This window comes from Salvelinus namaycush, chromosome 11, assembly GCF_016432855.1.
Source record: "Salvelinus namaycush isolate Seneca chromosome 11, SaNama_1.0, whole genome shotgun sequence".
NCBI classification, from domain to species: Eukaryota; Metazoa; Chordata; class Actinopteri; order Salmoniformes; family Salmonidae; genus Salvelinus; species Salvelinus namaycush.
In genome coordinates, this window is record NC_052317.1 from 23,057,343 (window position 1) to 23,080,190 (window position 22,848).

The following is a 22,848-nucleotide window of genomic DNA, read 5'->3' on the forward strand; positions in this document are numbered from 1 at the left end:
AAATTATGTGGATATATTAAAGCAACATCTCAAGACATCAGTCAGGAAGTTAAAGCTTGGTCACAAATGGGTCTTCGAAATGGACAATTGCCCCAAGCATACTTCCAAAGTTGTGGCAAAATGGCTTAAGGACAACAAAGTCAAGGTATTGGAGTGGCCATCACAAAGCCCTGACCTCAATCATATAGAACATTTGTGGGCAGAACTGGAAAAAGTGTGTGCGAGCAAGGAGGCCAACAAACCTGACTCAGTTACACCAGCAGTCAGGAGGATTGGGCCAAAATTTACCCAACTTATTGTGGGAAGCTTGTGGAAGGCTACCCGAAATGTTTGACCCAAGTTAAACAATTTAAAGGAAATGCTACCAAATACTAATTGAGTGTATGTAAATTTCTGACCCACTGGGAATGTGATGAAAGAAATAAAAGCTGACATAAATCATTCTCTCTACTATTATTCTGACATTTCACATTCTTCAAATAAAGTGGTGATCCTAACTGACCTAAGACAGGGAATTTTTACTAGGATTAAGTGTCAGGAATTGTGAAAACTGAGTTTAAATGTATTTGGCTAAGGTGTATGTAAACTTCTGACTTCAACTGTATGTGAGAATGCTATTCATTGACTACAGCTCAGCGTTCAACACCATAGTGCCCTCAAAGCTCATCAATAAGCTAAGGACCCTGGGACTAAACACCTCCCTCTGCAACTGGATCCTGGACTTCCTGACTGGCCGCCCCCAGGGGGCAAGGGTAGGTAACAACACACCCGCCACACTGATCCTCAACACAGGGGACTCTCGGGGGTGCGTGCTCAGTCTCCTCCTGTACTCCCTGTTCACTCATGACTGCACGGCCAGGCACGACTCCAACACGATCATTAAGTTTGCCGTTGACACAACAGTGGTAGGCCTGATCACCGACAACTACTAGACAGCCTATATAGAGGAGGTCAGAGACCTGGCCGTGTGGTGCCAGGACAACAACCTCTCCCTCAACGTGAGATGATTGTGGACTACAGGAAAAAGAAGACCGAGCACGCCCCCATTCTCATTGACGGGGCTGCAGTGGAGCAGGTTGAGAGCTTCAAGTTGTCCACATCACCAACAAACTAACATGGTCCAAGCACACCAAGACAGTCGTGAAGAGGGCACGACAAAACCTATTCCCCCTCAGGAGACGGAAAAGATTTGGCATGGGTCCTCAGATCCTCAAAAGGTTCTACAGCTGTACTATCGAGAACATCCTGACTGGTTGCATCACTGCCTGGTATGGCAACTACTCGGCCTCCGACCGCAAGGCACTACAAAGGGTAGTGCGAATGGCCCAGTACATCACTGGGGCCAAGCTTCCTGCCATCCAGGACCTCTATTCCAGGCGGTGTCAGAGGAAGGCCCTAAAAATTGGCAAAAACTCCAACCAGCCTAGTCATAGACTGTTCTCTCTGCTACCGCACGGCAAGCAGTACTGGAGCACCAAGTCTAGGTCCAAGAGGCTCCTAAACAGCTTCTACCCCCAAGCCATAAGACTCCTGAACATCTAATCAAATGGCTACCCAGACTATTTGCATTGACCCCCCCTCTTTTACACCGCTGCTACTCTCTGTTATCATCTATGCATAGTCACTTTAATAACTCTACCTACATGTACATATTACCTCAACTAACCGGTGCCCCCGCACATTGACTCTGTACCGGTACCCCCCTGTATATAGTCTTGCTATTGTTATTTTACTGCTGTTCTTTAATTACTTGTTACTTTTATTTCTTATTCTTATCCGTATTTTTTTAACTGCATTGTTATTTAGGGGCTAGTAAGTAAGCATTTCACTGTAAGGTCTACACCTGTTGCATTTAGCGCATGTGACTAATAAATTGAAATGTGATTTGACAATGTAAAACAAAACAAAGGAAATGTACGTGTTTTATTTAAATGGAAAGAACAGGTGGTGTGGATGTGGGTTGTGGATATATTTATTAAGCTTACAGGCTGAGCAAAGGCAGCTGCCAGCAATGTGTTTAACTTTTCATTCATACTGCCTTTGCTGGTATACCCTGGAAAACCTGACACATATAATGATCAAATCAACATGGGGTTTAGTTCTTCGTCTACAAATTCAAAAATAAAACCACTTGATTCAAAAAAATATCAAAATGTTATTATAATCCTATAATTGTAATATAACTTGTTTATTATATACAAATGTGTCAATATTAATGTGGTGTACGTGCTGTTAATAAATGGGTATTCTTGCATTTATAAACATCTATACGAGAGTAACATGTTGTAAGCAATAAAAGCGTATTTATAAAGCATTTATAATAGCTTATTAATGAACATTACATTAGGTGTGTCTCTAAAACATTCAGACATGTGTTGCCTGATTAATGGGAATTATGAGGTATACTCATGAAGGAATGAAGGCATGAAGGAAATGACTTGGAGGATTTTTGTGAAAACTAATACAGTAGCTATATGAACTAAAAATGTAATCAACTTTGAATATACATTACAAACTTTAGGCAAAACAAATAACTCCATATAATGTATTTATTGAATTAATATTTTCATCAAAACAAAACACTTTACAAAGATTGTTTTTTATATCAACATACAAAAAGGAACAATTTCTTATATATTTCTGTTACATTTAGCTATATATTTTTACTCTAAAGAATAATACAAATTGAGGTTCATGATATTTCAAGCAAAGAGAGAGCATAATCAAAAACATTTTGATGTACTATCACAAGTCACAACAGTTGGAGAAAAAAAATATATATACAGATAAGCAAATTATAATACATCTTATTTATGACTTGAAGAACATGTTTACAAATCTTTCAACAGACATATTTTCTGCAAATCAATGTTGGATTCTTAATTTGAACCAATGTCTGTCTGGGAGGATAGTGATGTATTTGACATTCCAGACAATCAAGAGATTCCAATGAGTGCAATCTACTTCCTACAGTTAGAATGTAATTACAAGTCAATTCAGTAGTTCTTCTGGGAAGGATTTATTGTGTTGTCTTTGAGGGACTGATGGACATCTTCTGAAAATATATAAATAAAACAAACAAATTAGTGCATGATATACACATACACATGCTCAGAGGTAAGAGTCATGCTAAATATCAGTCTTGGAAAACAAGGCATTGTCTTGTTCACAATATACCTTTCCATGAAAATATTCAATCACTAAACCATGTTATGCCATGCAGATTGAGTTATAAAGAGAAACTCACTCTAACTCATCCACAGTCGAAGAGTCATCAGCACGTTGAAAACGATGGTCTTCAGGAACAGAATTCTCAGGCCCAGAATGGTCAGGGATAGGAAGTTGATCTTTGCATCTAGAAATGGAAATGCCATATTGATCAATATCTTATATTATAAGCAACAAGTGCCAAATAGGGTGATGTTTTTTTTTAGACGTTTGATCATATCACAAATGAGAGAGTAAATGCTCTGATATGTACCTGTGTCAAAATACCAGTTTGCTTCACATTTCTCTGAACCACCTCCTGGCAAATAGAGAAAATAAATAGTTAAGTATATCATACAGTATGGTTAGTGGCAACATTTAGAATCGTCATATTAATCTACACAAGTGATGTTCACAATGAGTGCACATAAATACGGTAATATGCTGTGATTTGAAACATCTGAAAGTACCTTCCGGGCAATTTTCTGCGAGGGCAACCTGGCTGTAGTAGCTGTCCCCATTCACTCTGGTGGCCTCTGTCTTGTTGAATTCCGAGTGCGTATTAGCATCGTGTGCGCTGAAATCTGTAGCCAGGCAAGCTGTGGTATTGCTTGAGTTCAATCTGTAGTAGGATGGCTCATGTTTCTCTCCTGTAAAACATAAAAATAAACATGTATTTAGAACTTGGGCCGCCATTTCTAAGACCTTGGTTGGATTCAAAATAGTGGCATCATGACAATGCAAAGCATGTCAAATAAAGAATGATGTTACATCGGTTAACTATGTCTGAGCATTTAAAAAATGAACTGATACAAATACAAATACAACTGATATTGGCAAAATGATGGTAGTTGGCTAGTCAACCAAGTTCCGATTCTACAACTCAAAACCATTATTTCTCATTTGCAAGAATGTTTAGAATAACTACTTTAGCCTTATGCTGTGAATATGCTGATTCCGCATTTCATTGAACTACCTGTAGTTACACTCCATAATGAGACCGTTATCAAGCTAGCTGTCACATTGGCTGTTCTAATGTACGCTACATTATCATTTTCATTTGATTTTTTTAAAGAAAAAGTGTAATCCCTTACCCAAAGATTGTCACAGACATGGACCTACCCACAAAACCTGTTTTCGTTTCTGTAACAGATTTCTTACGGGAAAATAACCAAATCATGTTGGCGAATTATATACCCCGAACATCAATTATATCAAACATATACTGTACACCCTTAACAAGGTCAGTGTCAGGTTTATGTCTTTAACTCCTGGCCTAGTTGTAAGGTTTCTTTATGAAGTGGCATTCAAGGTAGCTATCTCCGGTTTTTACACTTTATCTGTTCCTATATAACCACTAGGGGCTGCATCTTAACTTATAGATGCACGAACAAAAGTTAGGATATTGAACTAATCATGCATTGATTTAATGGGAGATTTTACTGAAAATTCAAGTCATGCCCCATGATTTCAAATTAGGATTCAGACAGACATTACAAACCTTTGGTGATCTAAGCAGGAATACTTTGTTTGTAATAATACTGAATCATTTAAATCACGTAAGAGTAAGATTTTACATAGGATGTTTCAAATGTAGTACTTACTGGCCTCAATAGTGATCTTTACCGCAGTTCCAAAAACAAGTTTATTGATTCCTGTTCCAGTCACTCACAGTGCATTAGCTGTGAGCAATACCATTTATCGTTAGCTAGCTACATCAAATTAAATCTGTAGCATAATTTAAATAAAGATGAATATATACTTTCAATTTTTGATCAATTCTAAATTATATGTAAATATGTTCAATTCACTGAATGTACATATGAGGTAGTTTAGTATTTCAAGTAATGGCTATTTTTTTGGCAAGATTGCAATTGACAATGTGTCATTTTAGCCAGTGTGCAATATGTTTATAATGTTTCTCTGAAGTACTGTACTGTAATCTACTGTTACACCATTTTCAGATTACTTTGAGATTTTGAAATACTTTTTACTCAAAACTAATAGCTTACAAATTGGATAAGATCTGGCATTTTAAACGTACTTGTCATAATGAAAATGTTGGTTCCTGAACCAAATGTGATCTTCTGATACTCATTCACACAATAACTTATTCTCATACAAAAACATAAAAGTATGGAAGGTGAAACCAATTTGTTAAAATGGTGTGTTTTGTAATTATATGTATTGTAATTCTTATAATAACGATGAGGTGTAAATGTCTACCAATAATCATTATAGATACTACAGCCCTACTTCACAGATATAGTAGCAAGTTAAATGTAAAATGTAAAATGTTACCAAGTTACCAATACATCATTTTTAAGATATATTTTCTATAATATTTATTGCTGCTACTACTATCGTAGACACATTATAAACTTACTTGAATGCACAATTAGTTGGATGCCATTTCCAAATGATATTTTGAATCCACTTGTCACACAGACATTGGCCTCATTACAAAAACAAACAACTAGATTTTACTTAAGATTGTATGTACAGTTTCCTCTTAGAATTTGCAAAGTTCAGAGATTTAGCATTTCAAGACTGAGGTTCTCACATTACTGATTTAGTATCTGTCAAAATAAGTTTAGATCTGCTCAGACTTCATGTATAGTTTCACACATCCTTAATTGGCTATCAATAACATGATACAATTCATTTGAGTCAGATGCATGTTGGTTAATGATAAGCGGCCTACATGAATAGCTGAATTGTTAATGGAGTTATAGAAATGTGTTGCTTACAATGTTGTATAGTGTATAGTCTCTGATAAAATATCAAATATGAATTGTTTAAACAATGTAGTACAAATGTAAATAGTATTACATAATACTATGAAGATATTGCACTTACTCGACAGAACAACACATTTTGTTCCACGTCCAAAAATGATTTTGTTGAAGTTGTTATTCACACAATGATATGTCCGATTGCAGAAACAACCCAACAATATTTTGTTTACCCCACAACAAGTTACTGCCTTTATTGAAATACCAAATCTTGAAATACCGAATAATAGTAAAGTATTACTAGTAAATGGACTTACTTGAATCAATTATTAATTTTGTTCCGGTCCCAAAGGTTACTTTGTCATATCCAGAATTCACACAACACTTTTCCCCATTACATAAACCTCCCTCTAACATGTGAATGAATCTGGTAAAACAATACAGTACAAACGGATCTAGTATTACTTACTACTATGTAGATATAGTACTTACTTGAAAATACAAGTTTTGTTCCAGACAGCAAGTTTTGTTCTATTATCAATTTTGTGACACTGACAAAGGTTATTATGCCATATCCAATATTTTGCCCCATTGCAAAACCTTCCTTAACAACATCAATGGGATAACTTTCCCCATGAAAACATGGGTTCTCACATTCTCAAAATGTACGAGGTAGTTCACAAATGTACGAGGTAGTTCACAAAATTGTTAAGCAATATTTAACACTTTGAAGTAGTATTGAAGATTTGTGTTAAGAATGTTAAAGTGGTCAAAAAGAAAAAGAAATCTGGGAGTGTTCTGAGTCGGGAGGGGAAAACTGAAAACTGTCTGTTATTGGTGGAGAGGTTTGGAACTTTCTTTCTTATTGGTCTTTTAACTAATTTACCGCCTGGTGATGTCACCAATCAGGCCAAAACTCCATCCCACCAAAACAGGCTGGAATTTCAGGCGGTCTTTTCAAACAGCTCTTACACTAAAAGGGCATTATCATAATTTTCACAATTTCACAGTATTATTCCAACCTCATAGTGTGGAAAGATATATAAAACCTAGAAAAATCTCGTTTTTGACTGCACTGGGCCTTTACCTATCTATAAGCGATTTCAAACATTAACTGATATAATCTTCTTCTTTTTTAACAACATGGACAGCCTGATATTGGCAAAATGGTGGTAGCTGGCTAGTCAACCAAGTTCCTACACTACAACTAAATGACCATTAGGGACTGCATCATTAACTTATAGATACAAGCACATACATAGGATATTGTGTTAATCATGCATTGGTTTAATGGGAGATTTGAATGAACATTCAAGTCATGTACCATGATCTCATTATACAATTTCAGTGAACTACAACTTGTTCCTCTGATATTGGAAATACAAAACTTTGGAATTCTAAGCAAGGAGTACTTTGATTGCCATTTGTAATAATACTGGGCCAGTAAAATCACCTAAAATTAAGGCTTTACATAGGATGTTTCAAATATAGTATATACTGATCTTTATTCCTGCTCCAAAAATGAAGTTTATTGATTCCTGTTCCACTAACACAGTGCATTAACTGTGAGCAATAACCATTTATTTAGCTAACTACATCAAATGAAAACTGTAGTAGAAATAGAATATAGAGATTTTCACAGATTTTACGTATAAAATAGTTATAAAAATAATAATATTTTTAAGTGTTGCGATTGAGATCGAGAATATCTATTTGCGAGCTTAAATCTTTTGACAATGACACTGTCATAACAAAACATGTAAAGTTATATTATTGCAAATGTAATACTTATTTTAATAAACACTTACGTGACAGGACAACAACTTTTGTTCCAGATCCAAATATGGTTTTGAAGTTGTTGTTATTCACACAATGATAGGTCAGGTTATAAAAACCTGACCCCAAAAAGCCCGGCAAAGAATTTATTAGAAATCTAATGTTTTGAAGATCTACTTATTAGATATGCTCTAGAGAAGAACATTGTATAATTAAAAGTATATTAATATATCATTATGTCATAATTAGAATTAGCAATTTTAAAAGAGATTTCACATTTCATTATCAGCAACATGATAACATTGATTTGGGTCTGAAATGTATTGGTGAATGGTAGGTGGCCAACATGAATAGTTGAATTGCAATAGATTCAGTTATAGAAATGTGTTGGTAACAATGATGTGTGTAGTGTACTGATATCTAGTTATATACTATCAAATATGAATCTGATAAAACAATACAGTACAAACGGATCTAGTATTACTTACTATTATGTAGATATAGTACTTACTTGAAAAGACAAGTTTTGTTCCAGACAGCAAGTTTTGTTCTATTATCAATTTTGTGACACTGACAAAGGTTATTATGCCATATCCAATATTTTGCCCCATTGCAAAACCTTCCTTAACAACATCAATGGGATAACTTTCCCCATGAAAACATGGGTTCTCACATTCTCAAAATGTACGAGGTAGTTCACAAATGTACGAGGTAGTTCACAAAATTGTTAAGCAATATTTAACACTTTGAAGTAGTATTGAAGATTTGTGTTCATACTAAAATATGTAAAGGCTTGGTCCTAACATACAATTGAAGTTTTAAACCTGTCAAGTGTAACTAACTTTTTTTGAGTTATTCATCAACTTACTTGCTTGTATAATTAGTTGGGTTCCAACTCCAAATGTTATCTTATATCCAGTATTCACACAGCCAATGGCCTCATTACAAGAACCCTACCTGTTAACATGATTTGACTGACCATTTGATTATAGGCCTACAATAAGATTTATTTTCCATATCAATTTTGGCAAGATTGTCAAAACTCTCACCGCTTCACTTATTTCTGATAAGAGTAATTACATTTTAACCTGGCTGAAAAATAAATTGTGTGTCCTGCCGAAAGTAGATTTTGTTCCATCCATCATTCATCCATAATTTGAAAATGTGAATACCCAATGCATCTTAACAAGTAAACCCAATAAAGGTTTGTTGCTGCTGTGAAATCAATATATATAATACTCACTTATTTCAATTATCAATTTAGTTCCTGCTCCAAATATGACTTTCCGGTTGTTAGCATTCACACATTGTATTAGTACTCAACAATAACGTACTCCACAACCTACTCCAGGTTGGAATTGTGTGATGGCTTATAGAACATCCATAAATGCATCTACAGAATAATGTCCATGTAAATGGGTACTAAATGTATTTTAAAAATGTGTTTGGACGGTAGAGTAAATATATTTGATCACTATCCTATTTTGTTTGTCAATTTGTTTAGAAATATTAATTCAAGAAATAATTTCTTAACAGACCTCATCCACCGTATTACATTAGAAAACAAGGAATTAAGTGTTCATTGTTTTGATTTGAAAGACTGCCTGTTTTATAGAGTGTCTATGAGGACATTTACAGTAACCATATCTAAATAATGTTGAATGTTTTTGTAACAAACAAGCCTTTTTGAATGCATTTTTGAATGTACTTATATATATTTTTAATACTTACTGGAATAAACTGTCATCTTTGTGCCAAGTCCAAATATAAGTTTGTTGCCTCCATAAGTCACACTGTGTTGCATCTCTTAACAATTACTGCCCCAAGTTAGTGTATTTTCTAATTTAAACAAAATGTACTACAAATGAGTTCACATTAGTGATTTACAAATTATAGTACAAAATAATAGTTGTTTGGTTGGATTATTTTCAAATATTTCTTCCTTTTTTTGAGTGGATGCAAATGCTATCAACATGTGTTATACTAGTGGGATATTATTTATTATTATTTTTGACAAGACGAGGTAAATATAACCATCTCCCCCAATTTAGTGTGACTTTCCACAGAATCAAAATCTTTGACTTGGACATTGATTTGGAAACAATGGTTGTATTTGATTCCAATTTTCCGAAATGTGAAATGGTGAGTGAAATTTAGTTCCTTACTAGATTGTATTGACAGAGCGGTTCCCCTTCCAAAGATCAGTCTTCCCGTCCCATCATTCACACAGTAACATATGACATAACAGAAACACTGATTCACTAAAGGGGTTGGGACCACTCATCCATGTCTAACTTTAAGAAACGTTTGTCATGTGGGATACTGTTTTTAAATCAAACTAATTTGTATCATTGATAATTTCCCTTCAAACACATTGAGTTCATTTAACACTGCCATAAATCATCACCCTGAAGTATTACGTCATCTGTGATTAACAGATGGTCAGGAATTACTCACTGATTTCAATGATCAATTGAATTCCTTTTCCAAAAATGACCTTCCTCAGTCCAGAGTCAGTCCCACAATGCTTGGGCCTGAACCAAAAATGCATACTGTAATAAAGCTTCAATTGCTTCAGTAAAGTTAGGTATATAAAAACGAAGTCTCTGGGTTAAACCAATTAGACATTGAATCACTTCAGTCTACGTCCAATATTTGTTTAGAAGGTTGACAATTAAAATATTGTTGATTGATTGAGCTACAGTATAATTATTTTTCAAAACTTGAGATCAACCGAGTAAATCAACAAATCTGAACCCCACAATGTTTCTTACTTGTCTCTACAGATAGTGATGTTCCACTCCCAAAGATGAACTTTCCCACTCCATCATTCACACACTAACAACAGGCTCAACAAAAACGATCACAGAGAGACCAGAGTCACCATGGAGTGACCACTCTTAATGGTGTAATTGATACTGACAACCATTCTTAAAACGCAATACATTTATGATGATCTACACCACTATCTTGTTTATGCACTTACTTGAATTGACGGTCAACTTTGTTCCCTGCCCAAACACAACTCTGTTGACTCCGACAGTCACACAGTGTTTGATATCTAAGCAAATACATGATTAGGATTTTAGACTGTCAGGATTGGTGAATATAGTATATATTTTAAATGACACTAAACTATCAACTGGTTTCTCAGATATAATTTTATCATCCACCCTTTGCAATTGCCTATTTAATGCAAGGCGTATGTTTCTTTATCTAGCTTCATCAAAGAAAACTGTAGTAAAATGTAATAAAGAGATTTTCAAAGATTTAACATATAAAATAGTTTTGTATCTAAAAAAGTATAATATTTTGAAGTGGTGCGATTGCAAAACGACGATATTTATTTAAATGTTTAAATCTATTGATAACGACACTGTAGTCTGATGAAATGTCATATAAAACTAAACATATTAAGGTTTATTACTTAAAATGCTATACTTATTTTAATATACACTTACTTGACAGCACAACAAGTTTTGTACCAAATCCAAATATGATTTTGATATTGTTGGTATTCACACAATGATATGTCAGGTTGCAAAACTTAAATACTTAACTGCAACTTGATATTTTAAAGATCTACTTATAAGATATGTTCTACAGACGAAAATTAGCGAATTACACTAATATTAATATAATAATTGTATTATAGTATTTGCAAAGTTCAGAGAGATTTAGCGTTAGTATTTGTCAAAACAACTTTAGATCTATTCTGTCAGACTTCATGTATACTTTTCATGTATACATTTCATGTATACTTTTCATGTATACTTTCTCTGTGACTTCAAGGTATAACTATCAGGAACATGATAATATTGATTTGGGTCTGATGCGTATTGGTTCATGGTTGGAGGTCTACATGAATAGTTAAATTGTTCATTGATATATACAGATGTTGCTTACAATGCTGTACAGTGTGTAGTCTACTGATATCTAGTGATATAATATCAAACATGAATGGGTTTAGACAGTACAAATATACAGTAACTAGTATTACTTATTGCTATGTTGATATTGCACTTACTTGACAAGACAACAACTTTTGTTCCAGATCCGAATGTTATTTTGTTTAAGTTGTTATTCACACAATGATATCTCTGGTTGCAAAAACAACCCAACAATGATAGCTGTTTAATGGAAATTCCAAACTGAAAACAGATGATTTAATAATCTAGTAGTTTAGAGATGTGAACTAGAAATAATCACCTCATTCGATCAATAGTTATGATTAATCTTCTAATAGTTTTTTCAACTGGATTTGGTAACACTTCTGTAGTAGCAATGTAATTGCACTAGTAACAGAATATCATTAACATGTTGTTAAATAGTAATTTAGTGATTACTTTATAATTGCATAGTAAGAGTAACACAGTTATCCCACAATAAGGAACTGCCTTTATTGAAATATCGCATCTTGAAATATAAAATAGTATTTCTAGTCAATTAAATTAACTTACTTGAATCTATTATCAATTTTGTGCCACTCCCAAATGTTATTTTGCCATATCCAGAATTCACACAACACTTTGCCCCATTGCATAAACCTTCCTTAACAACACCAATGGGATAATGTTTCCCATAAAAACACATTCTCAAACATGTAGAAATGCTGTATGAGGTGGTTCACTAACTTAGTAAGCAATGTTTTACACTTAAAAGTAGTAATGAATATTTGTGTTCATACTCAAAGACAAAAAGGCTAATTCCATTATATGTTTTACTTTGTCATTTTAGCATGTATTTTTCTTATAATTTGGAGATCTCTATTTTCCCTATCATTTTAACCTAATGCATTCATTAAGAGAAACAGTTCATGTGAAAATACTAAATCACAATTTATTGAACCTTATAAAATGTTTGAAACAAGTAAATTTGCATACTTTTTCATCAACTTACTTGCTTGTATAATTAGTTGGGTTCCGAATCCAAATATGATCTTATTTCCAGTATTCACACAGGCAATGGCCTCATGACAAAAACCTTAGCTGTTGACATGATTTGACTAACCATTTGATCATAGGCCTACAGTAGGATTTATTTTCCATATATATTTTATCAAGATTGTCAATAGTCTCACTGCTTCATTTATTTCTGATAAATGTCATACAATTTTAACCTGGCTGAACAAGTTCCCAGCCCAAAGTAGACTTTGTTCCATCTATCATTCACATAATTTGAAAATGTGAAAACCAAATGCATCATAACAAATAAACCAACAAATTGTTTGTAGCTGCTGTCAAATTATACTTATTTGAAAAATACTCACTTGATTCAATTATCAATTTAGTTCCTGCTCCAAATATTACTTTCCAGTTATTAACATTCACACATTGAATTAGTATTCAACAATAACTTACTCCACAGTTTACTCCAGGTTATAATTGTATAATAGTTTATCGAACATCAATAAATGCATCTATAGAATAATTTCCAGATAAATAGTTACTAAAAGTATTATACTAAATTTGCTTGGACAGTGGGTAAAAATATCAGATCACTATCCTATTTTGTTTGTCAATTACAACCTGGCTGAATAATAACCTTTATGCCCGCACCAAAGTAGATTTTGTTCCATCCATTGTTCACATAATTTGAAAGTTTACATGCCAGCTGCATCACAACAAATGAACCAACAAAAGGTTTGTTGTTGCTGACAAATTCATATTATTAGAAAAAATACTCACTTGTTTCAATTATCAATTTAGTTCCTGCTCCAAATATGACTTTCCGGTTGTTAGCATTCACACATTGTATTAGTACTCAACAATAACGTACTCCACAACCTACTCCAGGTTATAATTGTGTGATAGTTCAGATGACTATTCTATTTTGTTTGACTATTTTTTTAAACATATTAAATGAAAAGTTTTATTTCTTAACAGATATCATTCTTTGTTTCGCTTTAGAGAGCAACGAATTGAGTGTTGATTGTTTTGATTCTTACTTTCCCCTGATCATATATCTCCTTTAGAAGATTTTGAGATTGCATGCTTTCTAGAGTGTCTATGAAGACATTTACATCAACCATATGTAAATACTATTATCCTAAATGTTTACGTAACGAACATGGCTTTTAAGAATCAACAGCCTCTTTGCGAAAGAGGTGAAAGATAGTCTTACTAGATTCTACATTTAGTTGTGTTCCACCTCCAAAGATCAGCTTCCATGTTCCATCATTCACACAGTAAGTATGGCCAATCAAAAAACCACTGACACTGTGCATTTTTACATTCCATTTTTGTATATCTTTTGATGTTCAGTTGATTCTATTTGGAATACTTACTGGAATAAACCGTAATCTTTGTGCCAAATCAAATTATACATTTGTTGGCTTCATAAGTCACACAATGTTGCATCTCCAAGCAATTACTGGTTCAAGTTATTATGTAATTTAAACTAAATGTATCACAAGGATTAGTGACTTACTATTTATAGTAGTTTGGTTGGAATATTGTCCAATTAAGAGTACATTGATCCATCTTTGGGTGTCTAGACTTTAAACATATAAAACATACATGTTACTAGTGGGATACTATAATTGGTGATATTTTTGACAAGACAAAGCATATCAAATATATTATGTGTATAATCAGCTAGAAGCACTCACTTGTCTCAATGACCAGTTTAGTTCCAGATCCAAAGAGGACTTTCTGGAATCCAGACGCAGTCACACAATACAACAAGCCTGACCAATAACCATCTTCCCCAATTTAGTAATCAGTTAACGACACATGACTTGTCACAGAATCAACATTTTTGAGTTGGACATAGATTTGGGACGCATGGTTGTATTCGATTCCTATTTCAAGGAAAATGTCAAATTCCACTAAATATAGATGTACATGGACTTCGAACCAGTGTTTCTTCTAAATAAACATTTCCATAAATTTGAAATACATGACATTTGTCTCCTTACTAGATTGTATTGACAGTGTTGTTCCAGTTCCAAAGTTCAACCCTCGAGTTCCATCCTTCACACAGTAACATATGGCATAACAGAAACACTGTTTCACTATGTTTGGGGTTGGTACACGCATCAATGTTTTAAATGTAAGATAACGCAGTCATTTTTTTATGGATTTTTTAAACAAACTTATTTGATGACTTTGCTCACTCTTGATTAAAGTACATGTCTGGTGTCTCAGCAATTGTTGGCACCAGACATGTATTATGACATTCAACAGAATGTTGATTTCCGCAATCTACAGTTGCACTACGGTCAATGCGATCAAGCTAGTAAATCAATTAATCCTAATACCAAAGCCTAGTTTTGATGTCTTACTTGTCTCTACAAATAGTCATGTTCCACTCCCAAAGATGAGCTTACCCACTCTAAAAATAGTTCAACAAAAACAATAACAGAGACCAGAGTCACCATGGAGCGAGACTACTCTTAATGGAGTTATTGATAATTGATAGCTTATTTTCTTGAGCAAATACTGACAGTCATTCATAAAATGCAATACGTTTATGATAATCCACATCACTATCTGGTTTATGCACTTACTTGGATTGACCGTCAACTTTGTTCCCTGCCCAAACACAACTCTGACCCCAACAGTCACACAGTGTTTGTTATCTAAGCAAATACATGATTAGGAATTTCAAATGACACTCAACTTGTAATTGCCTATTTAATGCTTCAGTTGTCTTACGCAATCCTACTGTAAGTCTTTCAAATCAAAGCCACATCCACTAAAGTTTCTTACTTGTTTCTACTAACAGTGATGTTCCACTGCCAAAGATGATCTTTCCTCCTCCAGCATTCACACACTAAAAACAGGCTGAGCAAAAACTATCACTGTAAATGTTTTAGCTAGTTGAACTTGACTTAATGTTAAGTTGGATGAACTTGTATATTATAATGTCACTAGTACTTTATGACCTAGTTTTGTCAACTTAACTTGGTTCTCAGAATTGACAACTTAAACATTTAGACAGCCAGATAACTTCTGTTTTTACGTTGAAGCAATGCAGTTTTTACAGTGAAGATTACCAGATGCTACATATGAGTAGTTAGTGAGGTTATGGATATATGAGATACAGTATTAATATCTGTTTTTGGCACATATTATAAATTGGCAGCTAAAATATGTGACAATGTTTAGTTTGTGCATTTGTATGTGAATTGTCAGTCAACTTTGTTCCATTTCTCAAACACTACATTAATATTGAAATAATTGAACTTACTTGAGTCAACTATTAATTTTGTGCCTGATCCAAAGATGATTTTTAGGCCATCAGTCACACAACTAGAACCCACATTACATTAACCTTTTTGAAAAAAGACTAGTTAATCTTGTTTTATATACTGTTGTTCTGTTCATTCTGTTCATTCAGCTTTACTCCTTGACCGAATATGAGTTTGTTCGCAATATCAGTTTGCATTCATTGACTTTGTTTACGTTAGAGCACAACACTATGGGACTCATTCAAAAATTGAATTAACCTGGATCATTCAATAGCCATGTATTTATCTTAACTTAACATTCTTGTGATCTGTTGAATCTAGTACAATATTTAGACACTGATTATTGGCACAAGGAACTTTGTTTTTACTTACTGGATTTAATTATTAATCTTGTGCCTGTCCCAAAGACAATCTTGTAACCACCTCCAGTAGTCACACAGTATGAATCCATATTACATAAACTGTACAGGCTCTATGTTGACAAGTTAGAGTCAATTTGACCAATTCGGGAGATGTAATAAGTAAGTTACAATCCAATAATTTAGAAGGGACATTAGTTTTCAATTTTGATTTTGGAATTTTGGAATTTTATTTTAGTACCTCAATTGCCCGAAATGAAATGGGCCGCACATCTGATTCTGGTTACTCATAGTTTAAATAAAAACAGAGCACAGTATCAATTGGCTCAAAAAAATAACAGGTGTAACAGCTGAAGTACCATGTAACAACATGTTACTACACTGTAATAGGTGTCTGCCTGTGTAAATACTATGTAAATAGGCCACCTTTAAAAATATATATATATTTTTTAATGAACTTACTTGGGTAAACTATTAATTTTGTGCCTGTCCCAAAGATGATTTTGTTGAATCCACCACTAGTCACACAACATGAACCCACAGCACATAAACCTTTTAGCAAAATACAAGTTCATCTTCTAATGCTAAGAGCATTTCACTGGAAAATACACTGAAACTCTTTACACAGTTTAGATTATTTTTTTATGAACTTACTCAAATCAGCGGTAAATGTTGTGCCTGTTCCAAATAGGATTTTGTTGAATCACTGTGAAACAGACTGTACATGGTAACACTGTGTGGATCAGTTTGACATGATTTTATACACATTGGGTCACTTTGAAATTGGCTCTTTAAGATATGGATTTGACATCAATTGTATATTCATCCATATTGCCTCATATTTGTCCTATGTGCCTCCTTTTTGCCTTGAACAATAACTAAGAATGACCTTTTGACACAGATCTTTTCTGTCATCTTCAACAACATGTAATTTTAAGTATAAAGCAAGAACTACAAGTAACTGTCATCTCATCTAAGTCATGTTAAACTTTCCATCAATGGGCTATGTTGATACGATACCATACAGCAGGCTATTTTACGGTACTTCACCTCAGTTCAGACTAACCTCCTAAATGGATTTAAATTGAAAATTAACTTACTTGAGTTCACTATTAATTTTGTGCCTGTCCCAAAGATGATTTTGAATCCATTCGTATTCACACAACAAGAACCCACATTACATAAACCTCTTAGCAAAACAATGTTCTCATCTGCTAGGGAATTGATTTCTTCACTGAAACAATACCTTGTATATAGTCAGTTACAACTATGTGGATCACTCAACAGAAAGTTTTCTTTTGGTACCATTTTTAAAGACTGATTTTACACTTTTGGATCACTTTTCAAATCTGAATGTCTTTTGCATTTCAATTAATTACCTAATGATGTGATTTGTCCAAACGATCTCTAACACAATATTGAAAATGAACTTACTTGAGTTAACTATTACTTTTGTGCCTGTTCCAAAGATGATTTTGTTGGCTCCAAGAGTCACACATCAAGAACCCACATAACATAAACCTAGAATGTCTTCTAATAAGTGGACGATTCACTGAAATAATACCTTGAAAATAGTCCAAAGCATGATTATTTTGTCTTTATCTGAAATGCAGATCTGTAATCTACTACCAATGATGTAAGGTATCTATTAAACCATATTCTGCAGCATTTCATCAGGATAATATCATATTTACATATTTATTAATTCCATAATTTATTTTGTGTGTGTGTATTGTTGTGAATTGTTAGATATTAAGTCACTGTTGGAGCTAGGAACACAAGCATTTCACTACACCCACAATAACATCTGCTAAATAGGTGTATGCGTCCAATAACATTTGATTTGATTTGGATGAATGTTCACAGAAAAATAATCACTGCCACTTCCAGAGGTCCTCTTTGGAGAACATTTAGGAGGCTGTAAGACATAGCATTTAGAACTCCTTGGGCTTAATAATACCAGTTTACAACACATATATGTACTGTAAGTGTTCAGACTGAGACAATTTTAAATTGAAGGATTGGTATAAGTATGAGCAACAGTATTCATATCTGTTTTAAATCTTACTTGATTCCACAAAAACTGTTGTTCCACTTCCAAAGATCAGCTTTTGTGTTCCAGTATTCACACACTAACTGAAGGGTTAACAAAAACAGCAGACCCCAACAGCAGAGCTTCTAACTCATCATAATCAATATTCACATACAGTGAATTCACTGTTGTATCGTTTGTTGTTGTATTCTTGTTATTGTATTCTTAAATGACTCAACTATGATTAATCTTACCTTTTAGAATGTGTTTTTACTTGAGCTAATGATCAGCTTTATTCCTTGACTATGTTAAACCAATTAGATATTGAATCAATCTTTAGACTGCATCCAATATTTGTTTAGAAGATTGACAATTAAAATAATGTTGATATTTTGAAATACCAAGTACTGTAAAAGTATTACTAGTAAAATAAACTAACTTACTTGAATCAATTATTAATTTTGTGCCGCTCCCAAAAGTTATTTTGTCATTTCCAGAATTCACACAATACTTTTCTCCAGTACATAAACCCTCTTGTACAATGTGAATGGAACAGCTTTTCCCATTAAAGCACTCCTGGGCTCTGCCATTCTCAAAAAAAACATATATTTGGATGAGGTTCTTCACTAATTGATTCATTATTTGGTCAAGGGTTTCATATTTCAGTTCACACTCAAAGGCTTAAAGGCTTTGTTCTCACCTACAATTAAAGTTTCAAAGTTATTAATCGTACATAATAGCTCATATATTGTCATTATACTTGATCATAGTTTCATTTGGTCATTTTAACAAGTTTTGATCTTTATCTTATTTTTTCACTATCCTTTTAACTTATCATGAATCAATTAAAAGTAAAAAAATGCTCATGTGAAAACCCTTTTCGACAAATGAAATTAGTGAAGGTACTAGCATCAATTCATTTTTCTTCAACTTACGTGCTTGTACATTTAGTTGGGTTCCAACTCCAAATATGATCTTATATCCAGCATTCACACAGACAATGGCCTCATTACAAAAACCTAATCTGTTAACATGACTTGATTGAACATTTGATCATTAAGATGTATTTTCAATATCTGTTTTGTCAAGTTAACATGCTCATTGCTTTACTAATTTATGATAAAAGAAATATAATTGTATTTACAATCAGCCCATCCCAAAGTAGATGTTGACCCATCTATCATTCACACATTGAAAAAGTTGTAATAGGTCTTTTTTTATAAGTAATAAACAAACAAAAGGTTTGTTGCTGCTGTCAAATGAATGTTAATTAAAAAAAGACTCACTGCTTTCAATGATCAATTTAGTTCCTGCTCCAAATATGACTTTCCAGTTGTTATCATTCACACATTGAATTAGTACTCAACAAGAACCTACTCCAGGTTGGAATTGTGTGATGGTTCAAAGAGCATCCATAAATGCATATGCAGCATCATTTCCATGTAAATGGTTACTAAATGTATTATTAGAAGTGTTTAGACAGTGGGAAAATATATCAGATCACAGGCCTATTTAGTTTGAACATTTCTTGAAACTTTTAATGAAAACATTGAATTGCTTTAGAAAGCAAGGAGTTGAGTTTAACGATGACATTTACATCAACCATGTCTAAATACTGCTGAATGATTGTGTATCAAACAAGCATTTTAAACTACTGACTTTCTCTTGTTGGAAGAAGTGAAAGATAGTTTTTGCATTCCTTTTCTGTACATATCATCTTTGTGCCAAGTCCAAATATATGTGTTTGTCTCCACAAGTCACAGTGTTGCATCTTAGCAATGACTGGTAGAAGTTATTATGTAATTTTAACAACAATGTATTACAAAGGAGATCATTTTACTGATCTACAGTTTATAACACAAAATCATGGCAGTTTGCTTGGATTACATTGAGTATTTTGGTGTCTGCACTGTAAATATACAGTCTAAACACATATTATAGTGGTGGGATAGTACAATGTGTTATTTTTTACAATAGAAAGTATATACAGTATTTCCCGTGTATAAGCAGCTAGAAGCATTGTCTCAATGAATAGTTTAGTTCCAGATCAAAACAGGAATTTCTGGGTTGCACACTATACAACAAGCCTGACCAAAAACAATTTTCACCAATTTAGTAATCAGATTAAAATGAAGAGTTTTTCACGGAATCTAGAAACTATGGTTCTATTTGATTCCTATTAGGCTACCTGGTGAAACCCGGGGCGGCAGGTAGCCTAGTGGTCAGAGCGTTGGACTAGTAACCAAAAGGTTGCAAGATCAAATCCCTGAGCTGACAAGGTAAAAATATGTCATTCTGCTCCTAGGCCGTCATTGTAAATAAGAATGTTCTAAACTGACTTGCCAAGTTAAATAAAGGTTTTAAAAAATGTAAGTATCAGATTAAACAATTTGCTTCTTCTAAGTAAAGATTTCAGAAATTTGAAATAGTGAGTTAAATTAAGTTCCTTACTAGATTGTATTGACAGTGTGGTTCCCCTTCCAAAGATCAGTCTTTGAGTCCCATCATTCACACAGTAATATATGGCATAACAGAAACACTGTTTCACTAAAGGGGTTAGGACTACTCATAAATATTTAACTTAAATGTTTGTGAAGTGGGATACTGTTTTCAAATCAAACTAATTTGGGTTGTTGATATTTTCCCTTCCAACACATTGAGTTCAATTATCATTGCCATAAACCATCACGTATTATGTCATCTGTGATTGACAGAATCTACCAAGGTCAGGAATAACTCACTGGTTTCAATGATCAATTCAGTTCCTGCTCCAAAAATGACCTTCCCCAGTCCAGAGTCAGTCACACAATGATTGGGGCTTAACCAAAAATGTATTGTTTGCAGCCTGTATACTGTAATAACGTTAGGTATATCAAAATGAAATCTCTGAATCAAACCAATTGCATATTGAATCACTCTTCAGCCTATGTCCAATGTGTAAAATAGCCTACTCATTGGTATCGCATCAACATAGCCTATTGATTGAAAGTTCAACATGACTTAGATGAGATGAAAGTTACTTATAGTTCTTGCTTTGTATATAAAATGAAATGTTGAAGCTCACTAAGATCTGGGCTGTTGCTGTGTCAGAAAAGGTCCTTGATAATATTATTATTTATTTATCAAGGCAAAAAGGAGGCAAATAGGACAAAAACATTTTTAACTGTTGATTGATTGAATATTTTTTGTGTCTTACTTGTCTCTACAGATAGTGATGTTCCACTCCCAAAGATGAGCTTTCCCACTCCATCATTCACACACTAACAACTGTCTCAACAAAAACGATCACAGAGAGACCAGAGTTACCAAGTAGCAACTACTCTTAATTGTGTTATTGCTATTTCATAGTGTATTTTTTGTGTGAATACTGAAAGCCATTCTTAAAACGCAATACATGTATGATGATCCACACCACTATCTTGTTTATGCACTTGCATGAATTGACCGTCAACATTGTCCCATGCCCAAACACAATCCTGTTGACTCCAACAGTCACACAATGTTTGATATTTACCAGTAAGCAAATACATGATTAGGAATATGGATTGTCAGGATTGGTGAATTAAGAATATATTTAAAATGACACTGAACTTGTCGGAATAGAAAAACTACTATCAACTAGTATTTTTCTCAGACATCATTTTAACGTCCACTCTTGTAATTCCGTATTTAATGCTAAGAATAAATTGTTGCTTTAGTTGAGCCTAAATAAAGACATTTCAACATGGTTTCTTACTTGTTTCTACAAACAGTGATGTTCCACTGCCAAAGATGATCTTTCCTCCTCCAGCATACACACACTAAAAACAGGCTGAGCAAGAACTATCACTGTCATTTTTTATATATTTAAACTTGAAAGTATAAATTGCTTAGTTTTTTCAACTCAAATTGATTCTCTGAGTTACCATAACTTAGAAATGTAAGTCAGCATTGTAGCTCTGTTTCTATATTAAACCTATGCAGTTTTTCTCATGTAGATTACTAGCTACTACATAGTCTGTGGTGTTATGGATAATTGATGCAGTAATGTTTGCAAATACTATCAATTGGTAGCTATCCTCAAAGGATTGACAATGTATGTGTATGTGCAGTTTGTGCATTTACTTGAGTTGACATTCAACTTTGTTCCATTTCCCCAACATTACGTATATTTTTTATTAAATTAACTTACTTGAGCCGACTCTCAATGTTGTGCCTGATCCAAAGATCATTTTAAGGCCATCAGCAATCACACGACTATATTACATGAACCTTCTGGCAATAGACTAGTTCATCCTCTAATAATGCTAAACTTTAACGGAAAAACACACTGAAACTTGTACACAGGAATTGTTTTCGACAATATTAGAGCAATTTAAATAATGTACTTACTTGAGTCAACTATTAATTGTGTTCCTCTCCCAAAGATGATTTTACCATTGCCACCAGTAGTCACACAACATGAACCCACAGTACATTAACTATAAAGCAAAGTAACTTTGATCTATGGATCCTTCAACTCAACATTTGATTTAGAATCACATTATTTCCCAGTAAGTACTTCTT

The 22,848-nt window shown here is 33.6% G+C and overlaps 1 protein-coding gene across 1 annotated transcript in view; it reads right to left on the reverse strand.

The window, feature by feature from the left end:
- Positions 1-2,607: 2,607 nt before the first annotated feature.
- The window catches only part of LOC120055299 (M1-specific T cell receptor alpha chain-like), a 45,888-nt gene continuing 25,647 nt past the window's right edge, over positions 2,608-22,848 (reverse strand). Inside the window, exons 3-6 of the mRNA XM_039003175.1 lie at positions 3,678-3,857; positions 3,482-3,526; positions 3,248-3,355; positions 2,608-3,055 (exon numbers count right to left, since the gene is read on the reverse strand). Of these exons, the coding sequence (XP_038859103.1) occupies positions 3,249-3,355; positions 3,482-3,526; positions 3,678-3,857 (332 nt within the window). The 3' untranslated portion in view covers positions 2,608-3,055; position 3,248. The remainder of the gene's footprint in view (positions 3,056-3,247; positions 3,356-3,481; positions 3,527-3,677; positions 3,858-22,848) is intronic.